Source organism: Oncorhynchus gorbuscha, linkage group LG20 (assembly GCF_021184085.1).
Source record: "Oncorhynchus gorbuscha isolate QuinsamMale2020 ecotype Even-year linkage group LG20, OgorEven_v1.0, whole genome shotgun sequence".
Classification (NCBI taxonomy): Eukaryota; Metazoa; Chordata; class Actinopteri; order Salmoniformes; family Salmonidae; genus Oncorhynchus; species Oncorhynchus gorbuscha.
In genome coordinates, this window is record NC_060192.1 from 27,807,113 (window position 1) to 27,820,472 (window position 13,360).

The 13,360-nt window shown below is 45.1% G+C and overlaps 2 protein-coding genes across 2 annotated transcripts in view; both read left to right on the forward strand.

Annotated features, from left to right (window-relative positions):
• Positions 1 to 11,470, forward strand: LOC124006968 (pleckstrin homology-like domain family B member 1). Its single transcript, XM_046317177.1, has 6 exons — positions 1 to 219; positions 1,897 to 1,971; positions 2,371 to 2,494; positions 3,204 to 3,386; positions 10,031 to 10,150; positions 11,066 to 11,470. The coding sequence occupies exons 1-6, from the start codon at positions 169 to 171 to the stop codon at positions 11,323 to 11,325; spliced, it is 813 nt and encodes a 270-aa protein (XP_046173133.1). The 5' UTR covers positions 1 to 168; the 3' UTR covers positions 11,326 to 11,470.
• Positions 11,334 to 13,360, forward strand: part of LOC124006967 (pleckstrin homology-like domain family B member 2) — a 22,070-nt gene continuing 20,043 nt past the window's right edge. Inside the window, exon 1 of the mRNA XM_046317176.1 lies at positions 11,334 to 12,113. Coding sequence (XP_046173132.1) covers positions 11,475 to 12,113 — 639 coding nt within the window. The 5' untranslated portion in view covers positions 11,334 to 11,474. The remainder of the gene's footprint in view (positions 12,114 to 13,360) is intronic.

A 13,360-nucleotide genomic window follows, 5' to 3' on the forward strand; every position in this document is an offset into this window, starting at 1 on the left:
AAGTTTCATTCCACCAATAATGCTACAGTCTTCTTTTGGACTTGTGAATATTCTGTCGAGAGTCGAGACCTTAATGGCACCGAAGAACCCCCCCCCCCATCCCCCCAACGAACAGTGTCTCGCACTGTAAAGAGATGTCCTCCTCGTAATTAGATTCATTTGCCATTCATGTCCATTTCGGGAGTTATAACTGAAGCTTGCAGTTCGACTTCAACAATGGTATGTTTTTTTCCTACAATGTTACAAGTGGTCTGACTAGCTTGAAGCTCTAACTGATTTAAAAGAAAATTGCTTCCTACACTGTTAGTTATTTTCTCATTTTGAAACAGTCTCTGATAGTAGGCTTGCAGACGTTGTAATCCTGAACACTGCGGGTAACAATGGCTACATTATTATCCTCTCAATAATGTGACTTGCAGCAGCAGATACAAATGTATCAAAAACCCAAATTCCTTGACATTTTATGATCTGGCCCCAGATGAGAGCTGTTACTACGATTCCATTGGAGGAGAGATGTGAGACACAACACTCTGATGGCGTTTACACTGTAAACACAACTCTATGTCCGTGGTCATTAGGACAGGAATGACTTTGAATACATGTAGAGGATGTAACGTTTTATCAATTGATTAATGCTATATAGATCAGGAGTTCACTCTTGAACTCTTGAAGGGAAATGGTGGTAGATGTAGTGATATATAGTGACCGTTTGCCCGGTTCTGTCACTCCCTTCGTGAGCTCATGATGGACTTTCAGACGATAGCCCACTATTAAGATTCACTCTGGACCATGACCTGGTTCCCAGAGCCTAAACACAGCATGGGTGTTTTGACATGCAATAACACAGCTGAGTGAACACACAATCTGTTTCTGCTTAGATGGGTTTTTAACAGAGTAATGCTGAGACTCACTTTAAAATGAATGCCAAACAAAAACCAATGGTTGCAAAGTAATCAAACCATACAACTCAAAGTAGGATTACACAAGGATTACTTTTAACAATTTCCACAGAACATTAAAAAATAAGTTTGGTAACAGAATGACGTTTGTGCTGTTTGTGCTCCACTGTTCTTCAAGTAAATGTGTTTTTAGTGTTTAAAAAAATATATGAGTCTCGACATCGCTCTGTTACTGTGGAAATGCCCAAGTCCCAACTGCCCCTGAAGTTAGGAAATAATATGATGGTGTTACCAGTGACCTCATACAGGATGTGAGCTTTCAATGAGAGGAAGTGCATGAGTTTTCACAACTCCTGGGACACAAGGACATACCTAGAAACTAGCAGGAGACTGGAGCAGTGGGATTATCACTTCACATTACTTTCAGCTCTAATCAATTTCCACTGAATTGTTGTGATTTGTCAGAGTTTAATAACTTGTCCTCACTCCTCAATTTCCACTGAATTGTTGTGATTTGTCAGAGTTTAATAACTTGAAACTCCTCAATTTCCGAGGTTACTTGTTTTTTCTCTACTTTTACTGACTCTCTGTTTCTCTATTATTATATTTAGATTCAATCTTTTCAGCAATTCTCTCACTTTCTCTTTCTGTAGTTTCTGTCTCATCCCCCTCTCTCAAAATCCCCTGAATCTGTTCCTAATTTTCTCTCCTAAACCACTCCCATTCCTTTTCCCCACCACATTCTCCATCCTCATGTAAGGCCATCTCCCTCTGGAACTTCCTATGACATCCATCTGTTCTCAGAGAGTTGTTGTGTGTGTGTGTGTGTGTGTGTGTGTGTGTGTGTGTGTGTGTGTGTGTGTGTGTGTGTGTGTGTGTGTGTGTGTGTGTGTGTGTGTGTGTGTGTGTGTGTGTGTGTGTGTGTGTGTGTGTGTGTGTGTGTGTGTGTGTGTGTCTGGGTCTACTCTTGGGCTTACATCGTTCTGTTGGTTTATAGGACTCAGACACAAGCAGCTGTACAGAGAGCCAGTCCCAGGCAGAGTCTGATCAGCAAGTTCTAGCTACACCCATGGTGAGTACACACATGCACACACACACACACACACACACACACACACACACACACACACACACACACACACACACACACACACACACACACACACACACACACACACACACACACACACACACACACACACACACACACACACACACCAGTGGAGGCTGTTAAGGGGAGGAAGGCTCATAATAATGGCTGGAACTGAGCAAATGGAATGGCATCAAGCACATGGAAACCATGTGTTTGATGTATTTGATACCCTTCCACCTATTCCACTCCAGCCATTACCACGAGCCCGTCCTCCCCAATAAGGTGCCACCAACCTCTTGTGACACACACACACTCTCTATTTTGTTAAAGCTCACAGCACTACTCCAGGACCCTACCTCACTCTCCCTTTCCCCACAGAGGCCACCAATCAACCTGATAGAGACTGGAGGAAGCCTGAAGGTACAGACGACCACACCTCACCTGGTTGGCCTGGGCAGTGGTCGGCTCAGTGTTGCCATCACACTTATGCCCCTAAATGAAGGTATGCACACTACACTACACTACACACACACACACACACACACACACACACACACACACACACACACACACACACACACACACACACACACACACACACACACACACACACACACACACACACACACACACACACACACACACACACACACACACACACACACACACACACACACACACAGATAAATAACCTAGAAGCATTTATGTAAATCAAGTCCAGTTCATGTCTAGAGAACACACACACAGTTCTGTAGACTTCCTGTACTTCCCAGAAGGGAAGCACTGAACTGCAAGCACTCTGGTGTGAGTGTGTCTCTTGGCTGCTAAAACCCAGGATGATTTGACTTAGCAATGCTGTGTGAATGTCCTAATATCAGTGCATAGTCACATGCCTTTTAAATCAACCAGTGTTAAATGTAGAGGGGTTATGATCAGCACTACTGTATGCATGAAAGAAAGGGGAAAGGCGTTACTTAGTTAGTTGCACAACTGAACGCATTCAACCAAAATGTATCTTCCCGCATTTAACCCAAACCCTCTACAGCAGATTTTTCCACCTTGCCGGCTCTGGGATTCCAACCAGTGACCTTTTGGTTACTGGCCCGACGCTCTTAGCCGCTAGGCTACCTGCCGTGCGTTGATGTTTCATATGGGGTGCTATGTGCTACAGAGACAGTAGCTTTCAATGACGAGACTTTTCTGTGTTTCAGGTGTGACCCGAATTGGCCGAGAGGATGCGTCCGTACCCCAAGACATCACTATTGAGGGCCTGGGTATAGAGGCAGAGCATTGTCGTATTATAAACAGAGGAGGAGTCATCACCCTTCACCCTTCCGGAAACCTGTGCTCACTTGATGGAGTCCATGTCTCAAAGCCAACATTGCTGACACAAGGTAATACCGCAAAGTAATACACATACTCCCATATGCACATGCATACCCACACACACACTTGTCATCAACATATTAAACATATTCAATGGTTCAAATGCAAACATACAGATGGATACAAGTGTCAGATTGAGGTGAAGTAGAAAATATTTTCAACTCCTCTGGTCTTGTCTAAGGATGTAGTCTCCTGTAGTGTTAGGACAACAAACTGTGAGAATTAATGATTTCTTGTCACCGGTCAGTTACCCATCAGGCCATGCTGTTGACATACAGTAGGCCCGCCCTATTGAGATTGGGTGAGGTGCTTAGTGGGGTGAGACTTCACATATGCTGTAACTCTGCGCGGTCGACGTCACCGGTCTTTTAGCCATCGCTAATCCACTTTTCATTTTCCATTTGTTTTGTCTTTGTTTTCTACACACGTGGTTTCTATTCCCAAATTACATGTTCATTATTTAACCCTCTGTTTCCCACATGTTAGTGTGCGTGTTTATTGATTGTTCATGGCGGTACTTGTCGACTAGTTATGTTTGCCGGGTTACGTATTTACGGCCGTTATTTTCGAGTGACCGGTATTTTTCCGCACTTTGAGTATTGTCTGTATACTGGTGCTGTCGTGGAATTAAATACCTTGTACACTCATTTCTTCTCTCCTGCGCCTGATTCACTGCACCAGTTAACCACCACCTGACAGGAATGAAGAAATATAAAAATATTAGGACGAGCAATGTCAGAGTCCAAAGTATACATCCATATATGTAGTGTTTACAGTAGAAGGGGTAGTAGTCATTAGAGTTTCTGTGCTCGAGGTTCGTAGACACACAAACACACAAATGCTTCAAAGATGCAGCAAAGATACTAAACATGGTACAGTACGTGTCTGGTATTCACTCCCCTCCTTCACACGCAGTGTACGAAATAACATTACACATCGACTGGATCACCACTCATCATCTCTGCATCATTGGCGTGTAAGACATAAAATTGTTTGGTGTGTTTAATACTGTGTGTGTGTGTGTGTGTGTGTGTGTGTGTGTGTGTGTGTGTGTGTGTGTGTGTGTGTGTGTGTGTGTGTGTGTGTGTGTGTGTGTGTGTGTGTGTGTGTGTGTGTGTGTGTGTGTGTATGTGTGTGTGTGTGTGCACATATGTGTGTGTGTGTGTGTGTGTGTGTGTGTGTGTGTGTGTGTGTGTGTGTGTGTGTGTGTGTGTGTGTGTGTGTGTGTGTGTGTGTGTGTGTGTGTGTGTGTGTGTGTGTGTGTGTGTGTGTGTGTGTGTGCTCACGCACTAGAGTCTGTGTGAGTCAGAGTGTGTGTTGAGAGAGATTTTCAACAAGGACTAAAGGGCAGCATCTGGAAGTAATCAGCAGCCCCTCCCCATGATGTAACAGCAGTTGTGAGTGTGATGGAGAGCAGAGCCTGAAGGGTTTCAGCAGTGGGCCCCTGCCTTCCACTGCCTAATTTTCACTTGTACAAATACACCCCAAACACACAGACCGTACACACACACACACACACACACACACACACACACACACACACACACACACACACACACACACACACACACACACACACACACACACACACACACACACACACACACACACACACACACACACACACACACACACACACACACACACACACACTATCCCACGGTCCACACTCTGAGAGATGACAGTCGTGAATTTGTTAGTTCATCAGTCACTGTCACTGCTTCTTTGTACCAGTTTAATATGAGTTATATTATAATTATTATTATATTATTATAATGTCAGCCATATGTATTAGTGTTTGTAGTGTTACCAGGACCATTGTAGTAGCTCTACCTGGTTTCTGTTGTTTGTAATGCCCTAAGGGAAAACATACAGTGGTCTACATTATTTAGGTGTGAAAGAAACAAGGAAAAGCACTGATTCGAGACTTGAGTGATGTGCATAATGTGCTGATGATTTTGTTTTAGACATTACTCTTTGGACTACTTTCTCAGCTTGGGTCGATTAGGGACAGTTCTAAATGTACTGTGGGAAAGAGGGGGGGGTGGGGTTGTATCAAAAAATATGTTTTGCTTTGGGGAGGGTTGTGTGTTTTTTTTATTGGGCACAAGAGAGGGTAGTGCAATTTTTCCCTGGTTTACATTCGTGATAGTGAAGGTTGTACTGTATAATTTCTTCCATCCTAGCAAATATCTGCTTGCTGGCACTTCCCCTATATCAAGGTGTTTTGGTATTTCCCTTATGAACTACGCTTTTCCCTGCTAACTTTTACTATACCACAAGTCAGTATAGTCTACCAGTCTGTCTGTCCTGTCCTCTATCCACCATTCATAGTGTCAATGGAGGTAAATAGTAGTGGAGTCTTTTTTTGTAGGCACGAACTCCACTATGGTTCATTGTACAAAGCTTATGGGGGAAATTAATGGCGTTTTGTAGGGTTTTTGTATCGTCTGTAGCAAACGCAGGATTAGGAAATCTTTTACATTGTGTTCTTTGATATAATCTTAATCAGCTAACGTCACTTTTTGCTAATTTTGAAGTATTTGTAATAATAAAAACATACATTACAGAAAGGCTTCACAATTCATAAAGGTCATGTTAATAATTGCATTATTGTTTTCAAGTGAGTAAAAAACTATACTCTGCATTTAGATCATTTGCGGGTCTACTCTCGACAGTTTATAAGGCCTAGAAAGACACCGTCTGGCTGTTTTTTTAAGGATGATCCTGAGATGTGCTGTCTGTTGCAGATCATCCTTCTCCCAAGTCGTCCAATAATATTGTGGCCACGTGGGCACCTGACAGGCCCAGTTATTCAGGAAGGTTTAAAGCGCACTCTGCCTCTCCAAATCCGAGCGGCTATTCCTCACGCACCTACAACCTAACGCTTCAATACAGCCTAAATATTTGTCATTTAACTTTTTAAAGGTATTACATTGTATATATATGGCATAAACACAACCACACACGATGTTTTAATCTGATTAGGCTAATCTCCTGTAGGCGTGAGCACATTCATCCTAAATATAATTCCATCATTCTCAAAATGGCTTTACATTAACCAGGTTTACATCCAACCCTTGTATGCGAGTAAAGTAGTCCTACATGTCGGATAAAACATGTCACGACATCATGGCAAAGCATACCATTTATTAGGCTAGATTAAATCAAGTATGATTAACTTCACATGGGTAGTGAATGTGCACAATGATGAGCTTGATGCTCCTTTCAATAAATAACGAGGGTCTTATTCTGGTGACCTGATGATCTATGCTTTGCTGGCATTTGACAAATAAAAATAATCTCACACTTTTGTCCATAATAAATCCTCATCATGCAGCATATACCCGTACTGTATCTGCGAGCTGTTGGCTAGAGCGCATGCGCCAATAGGTTACCAGACTGTGCACCTATTTAAAATTTAAAAAATTCGGTGCATGGGAATTTAACCGGATTTTTTATGTGCACTAAGTATTTACACACAATGGAAATACGTCCCGGACTTTATTATGCAATCCTGGTCACTTTTACAAATATTTGTACTGAGTATTTAAACTGTATGTCTTTTTTTTTACTGACAAATCAAATCAATCAGTTAATCAATCCAAACTGTGCACCAAAACAACAGAAAGTTCAACAACATTATGAGATTGTCAATCCAAGCCTTTGATACTGTGTAGGCCTACAAGGTAGGAAGATATGTATTTTTTGGGGGCGGGGGCAAAGTCGATATCCACGTTTGTAAATTCGAACTGCCTAGTTAAAAAAGGTTACATTAAAAAAAAATGTAACTGTCCCTTAGGGTTGGGGTTACAGCATCAAACGTCACCCGCCCCCATCACCCCCGTCCCACCAAATCCCCCACCTCTCCCCAATTTGGCGCGTCTGCGACCACCCAAATCAGCCAACCAGACTTGCGCAGTCCCCGGGTCTGGGGCTCCGTCTGAGAATGGGGAGGAGTGTCTGAGGACTCGTCAAGGTAGCAGAGGGAAGCGCCTCTGTCCCTTTGTCATGCTAATCCAAGGCAGAGGAGTTCCGTCCATCACCAACGCTCAACAGTTTGAATGGGACAGCACACAAAGGTTAGTTGTCGTCCTCGAAACAAAAACATCTCAGACGTTTTCAAAAGTTGCTCCAGAGAACATGCGTGTCTGTTTCACCATTCTCCCTCCTCATCCTGCAGGATAATAACTTTTTTTAACCAGTCAGTAATTTTTCGCGAACTCCAGTTTGGATTCATTGTTCAATTGTAGGCTATCTGTGGTTTTATTTGGTTATGTCCAGTTTGTCAAAAAGTTGCGCGCAAAATAGTCAATGTTCTTATTTTATTTTAAAGCCATTGAAATACTCGAAGTGCATTTTGTAGGATATGCCGCACACCTTTTAGGGCACTGTTTAAACTTTAGCGGGTTTAAAGGGTCTCGTGAGTGGCTTAGCGGTCTAAGGCACTGCATCTCAGTGTTAGAGGCGTCACTGGTTTGATTCCAGGCTGTATCATCATCCGGCTGTGATTTGGAGTCCCATAAGGTTGCGCACAATTGGCCCTGCGACGTCAGGGGTAGGCCGTCATTGTAAATCAGATTTTGTTCTTAACTGTCTTGCCTTTATTTAATTAACAAAGGTTAATTAAATAAATCAAAATATAGCTGTATTGACAAGAGTGCGCTTTTCTTAATACTTTTCAAATGGCTGCACCGTTTCGCCGAAGTGGTTTGATACTCCCTGCAAGTTTTCCCCGAAGTGGTTTGGTACTCATTGCACGTTTCCCCGAAGTGGGTTGGTACTCCTTGGGGAAAAATAAACAATAATAGCAATAGTCCTACTTATTTATAAGAATTATGTAAATTGATCACTCTTGTTTTTTTATGTGATTGGGAAGTAGCATAGCGGCAAGAAGAGGTCAAGCGGCCTGCGCATTGGTCCCTAATCAGAAGTCGAGCGGCCTGTGCATTGGTCCCTAATCAGAAGTCGAGCGGCCTGTGCATTGGTCCCGAATCAGAAGTCAAGCGGTACATGCATTGTTGGTCCCTAATCAGAAGTCGAGCGGCCTGCGCATTGGTCCCGAATCAGAAGTCAAGCGGTACATGCATTGTTGGTCCCTAATCAGAAGTCGAGCGGCCTGCGCATTGGTCCCGAATCAGAAGTCAAGCGGTACATGCATTGTTGGTCCCTAATCAGAAGTCGAGCGGCCTGTGCATTGGTCCCGAATCAGAAGTCAAGCGGTACATGCATTGTTGGTCCCTAATCAGAAGTCGAGCGGCCTGCGCATTGGTCCGTAATTTTTACATCTTTGCTCCAAAATAACCATGTCATTAGCGGTCATTATGTGGTTACTTAATTAGACAAAAAGGGATAGGCTACTATTCTCAGAAGGGGCTGTAGTAGACAGATTATTAATAGAGGATTAAGTTGTTGCGAAAATGTTTTATTAGAACAACTTATTACAGGTCTAATCAGTTAGTAATATACAGCCTACTATATAATTTCACAAAGTAACCGTAGTTCCAGTGGAAGGCTAGTCATATAACACACACACACACACACACACACACACACACACACACACACACACACACACACACACACACACACACACACACACACACACACACACACACACACACACACACACACACACACACACACACACACACACACACACACACACACACACATTGAGTGGAACCCAAAACAAATCCTCTGTCTGGTATTTGCTCTGCCTTGCTGCCCTGCTGTCTGTGTGATACTTTAACCCCCCCCCCCCTACACACTTCTCATATGAGGGGGAAAGCTGTTTCAGGTGGCCAGAGCAGGGTGAACTAACTAATGCTGATGGATTGTATGTAGCTGACTGTGTAAAAGGATACCCCACTTCCTGAAGAACCATCAGCCTGGCGGAGCAGGAAACCTTGGATTATCAGACCCAGAAGACTCCGGCCCTGAAGTGTGTGTGTGTGTGTGTGTGTGTGTGTGTGTGTGTGTGTGTGTGTGTGTGTGTGTGTGTGTGTGTGTGTGTGTGTGTGTGTGTGTGTGTGTGTGTGTGTGTGTGTGTGTGTGTGTGTGTGTGTGTGTGTGCGCGTTTGGGGGGAGGGAGTTGTACACCTCTGTCATAGCCCCAGTCACACAGAGAGTAAATATTGCTGAAATCATCTCAGTGTAGAAGACAGCCCGGATCAATGACATAGATAAAAGAGAAATGGAATATTGATTCAGGGACACAGAGCAGCCTTCTCAGTCGTCATTTATTTGTCCACAAAAGTGAGGAGAATTTTGTTTCCATCTCAGATACCATTAATATTGGAGGCTGAATTCTTTTCCTAGGATCTGTTTTCCTACTCTGTACGGTTTCCTCATTTAGCTCCTCGGCTCCAGACAGTATGGTTTAGAGAACAGAGGCTATCTGTAATGTTCTCCATATGCTGCCTGGACTGAGGCATCGTGACAATGTCTTACACTACTGTCCTCTGCATTAAACAATGTGTTTTACTTGGACGTCGATGTAATTGGAGAAAACTCAGTAAAGCCCTTTACTCCAAGGTAGAAACATTCTGTTGTGTGTGTGTGTGTGGCTGTGTTCAAAATACTCTACAAAGTGCTCTGTTGAATGTGTGTGTATTTGTGAGAGAGTCAGTTCTGACTGTTGTTTATCCAGGATTCACACTCTGTCTGGGTAAATCCTACTTCTTCCGCTTTAACCACCCTGAGGAGGCCAGACGTATGAAGAGCATGCTGCCCCAGAAGAGTCCTGTCGCCACTATGGGCTACAGCTCAGGTAGGGACCGATCTCTCTCTCGCACAACCCTGAAGACTACACTCTTACCGCTATTTCTCTACATTTCCCAATCCTACTGCTATTCTCCCCTGTCTATCCCTTTTCCCCTGCATGAGGAACCTCCAGAAGTGCCACGGTGTTACTGTGATGGCTGTGTGGTAAGGAAGTGGTTCTCAGAGTTCAGAATGTATTCGTTCTCTCTCTATCGCTCTATCTGTATCTTTGTCTGCTGGGGGCAAGGGTCATGCTCTGGCTCTGCTTGACTCTACTCTGCTTTACTCAAGTCTGACGGTTATACTCTTCAGCTAAGCGATTATGTACACAGCCAAAGACCTTGGGTCAAACTGCCCATGTAAGGTATAAATTAATGGAAGTCCACCCCATTCTCCCCTGTCCGGTGTGAGTTTATCCACTGAGAGAACAAATGACAGCATGTCAGCACAGATAAACAGAGCCTGAGGTCAGCCAGCCCAGGTGGTCTCTAGGCAGAAACCCTGCACTGCATACTGGGCCGCGGGTGCCGGGTCAGTGGGAGGAAGGGGCGTGCTGACAGAGGTGATTCCTCAGGGTCCAGGCTCTCCCTCAGTGCCAGAAGTACAAAGGCATTCTGGCCCGTCTCACTCCGCCAGCATTCTTCCATTTTTAGAAGAAGCTTTCCTTACCCACAGACTATGTTTGTTTTGGGCCCAGAAGCGTCTGAGGGATGTTCTTCGCTGGTTTCTCCCTCCTTAGTCAGCATACTACAGGGGCTGATCACTGTTTAGTTATTAGATCCCACTCATGCTGGTTGCCTCAGTCTCATTCAGCTTATAGGTGTTAGGCTTGAGTATAGGGTGTGTTTTACTGTGCTCCAAGACAGGATCATATATACACATTAATGAGAGTTTGGTTTCTATGCATCTGATGTTTCCACAGAATGTGTAAAGACTGAGCACAGCAATGGTGGCTCAGTGGGTGGCACCATGATGAGAGGCTCCCGATCGAAGGCGGAGCTGCAGGACCTGATGGAGACTCTGCAGCGCCGGAAGAGTGCTCTAGAGGCTAGCCTGAGGGCCAGTGCAGAATCTACCCGTACCTACCTCAGCCTGCCCCCTCCCAGCCCCCTGTCCCCCACGCCCCCCCAGGAGTGCAGAGCGCCCCCCCTCCTCCAGAGGCCTCCCCTACATAACCAGTAGTAGCATGCCCCCCCTCCCCTCGCCAGGGTGAGCGTCCTCTCAGCCCCAAACCGCCATACACCCGCTCACGCCACCAATCACAGGACAGCCTGCTCCTCTCTAGCTCCTCTGACAGGCATTGCCCAAATGTAGCCAGTTCTCTCCTATCCATGTGGAATGGTTCCTCTTCCTATGGGGAGCCTGCACACAGTCCTCCTCAGGGCCACAGTGGGGCGGCCAGCATGCCCTCCAGCCCTCGCCTAGGTCGCAGGTTCTATGCCCAGGGCCGGAACGGGGACAATGGTATGGACTCTGCGCCACGTCAGAGGAAGTACTCTACAGGGTCACTCAACGGCCTGGGCTCTACCCACAGCCGCTCTCTACCCCGCCTCCACCGGTCGGCAGACTCCACAGCCCTGTCCCTGCCCCCACGCCGCTCCATGGGCTCCCACAGAGGGGAGAAGGGTTCTGTGTCCCTGTCCTCCAAAACGAGGAGCAGCCTGTCTCCTCTGGAGCGGCCGCCAGACGTAACAGTGCTAGCAACAGCCAGCGTACCGGGTACTCCCCGCAGGGCCAGCCTGGCCTCTCTGGCCTCGCTGGGCTGTGAACTGGAGCATGGGGGCCTGCGGGGCTCCTCACCCTGCCTGGACCTGGGCTTGGGGGAGAGGAGGCAGTCCTTTGGGAAGGGTGGGCTGGGGCTGAGATCAAGAAGAGGCAGCATCAGCTCTCTGAATGGGAAGGAGGAGCTTACAGACTACCACAAGCACCAGAGAGACGAGAGGCTCAGAGAACAGGAGGTGCAGAGACTGGTGAGATAAACACAGCCTTAGATCAATCATTTTACTTGTTGTCTAATGCACTCTATTCATTATTATTAAACCTTTTTTATTATGATGTCATTATTATTATTATTATCCTGCCTTTATTCTTCAGTCTAGAGTCTACTACTCAGCCGGCTCTGATTGTGTGACTTCGACACCTGGTTTCATTCTGCTAGTTTGTCTGGGCCCGTCTCTTTACTAGGGACTGTTATGAATACATGAAAGTGCTTATAGTGCTTTGATTTCAGCTTTTATTTCTTGAGAAGGCTAATTGGATGTTCTGGCTAGTTGTCATCATGTTTCATTGACTGAACACACTCTCACACTCCTGCTGTAAAGAGATGGAACACACGGAGCGGTGCGCCATGAACCAGTTGGTCAGACTGTTGGTCAGACTGTTGGTCAGACTGTTGGTCAGACTGTTGGTCAGACTGTTGGTCAGACTGGTTAAGACTCATTTGAACTTTGTGTTCCTCAGAAAATCACTTGATTACATTTGAAATGTGGTTTCTCTGGTTTTATTGTGTTTATAGTAGTTTATAGGTTGTTTGATTGGGCTTTTGGGTGATGACATGATCCCATTGTGTTGACAGAAGACTGTAAATAAATGAAAGTACCCATCTATGAAACAATTGGATCCCAATAACACAGTCTGAGTCTACCGAGTAGTACATTGGCAATAATATGTGACTGTGTTAACCACTGGTCCTCTACCTGTAATGTGTGACTGTGTTAATCACTGGTCCTCTCTCTGTAATGTGTGACTGTGTTAATCACTGGTCCTCTCCCTGTAATGTGTGACTGTGTTAACCACTGGTCCTCTACCTGTAATGTGTGACTGTGTTAATCACTGGTCCTCTCCCTGTAATGTGTGACTGTGTTAACAACTAGTCCTCTCTCTGTAATGTGTGACTGTGTTAATCACTGGTCCTCTCCCTGTAATGTGTGACTGTGTTAATCACTGGTCCTCTCCCTGTAATGTGTGACTGTGTTAATTACTGGTCCTCTCCCTGTAATGTGTGACTGTGTTAACCACTGGTCCTCTACCTGTAATGTGTGACTGTGTTAATCACTGGTCCTCTCCCTGTAATGTCTGACTGTGTTAATCACTGGTCCTCTCCCTGTAATGTGTGACTGTGTTAACAACTAGTCCTCTCTCTGTAATGTGTGACTGTGTTAATCACTGGTCCTCTCCCTGTAATGTGTGACTGTGTTAATCACTGGTCCTCTCCCTG

What these genes read in the sequence shown, in the direction of transcription:
- LOC124006968 (XM_046317177.1), top strand. Translation starts at nt 169, where the DNA reads ATGTCCATTTCGGGAGTTATAACTGAAGCTTGCAGTTCGACTTCAACA. An exon ending in GCAGTTCGACTTCAACAATG is followed by an intron (nt 220 to 1,896) that starts GTATGTTTTTTT and finishes GTTGGTTTATAG; the next exon opens with GACTCAGACACAAGCAGCTG. An exon ending in AAGTTCTAGCTACACCCATG is followed by an intron (nt 1,972 to 2,370) that starts GTGAGTACACAC and finishes CTTTCCCCACAG; the next exon opens with AGGCCACCAATCAACCTGAT.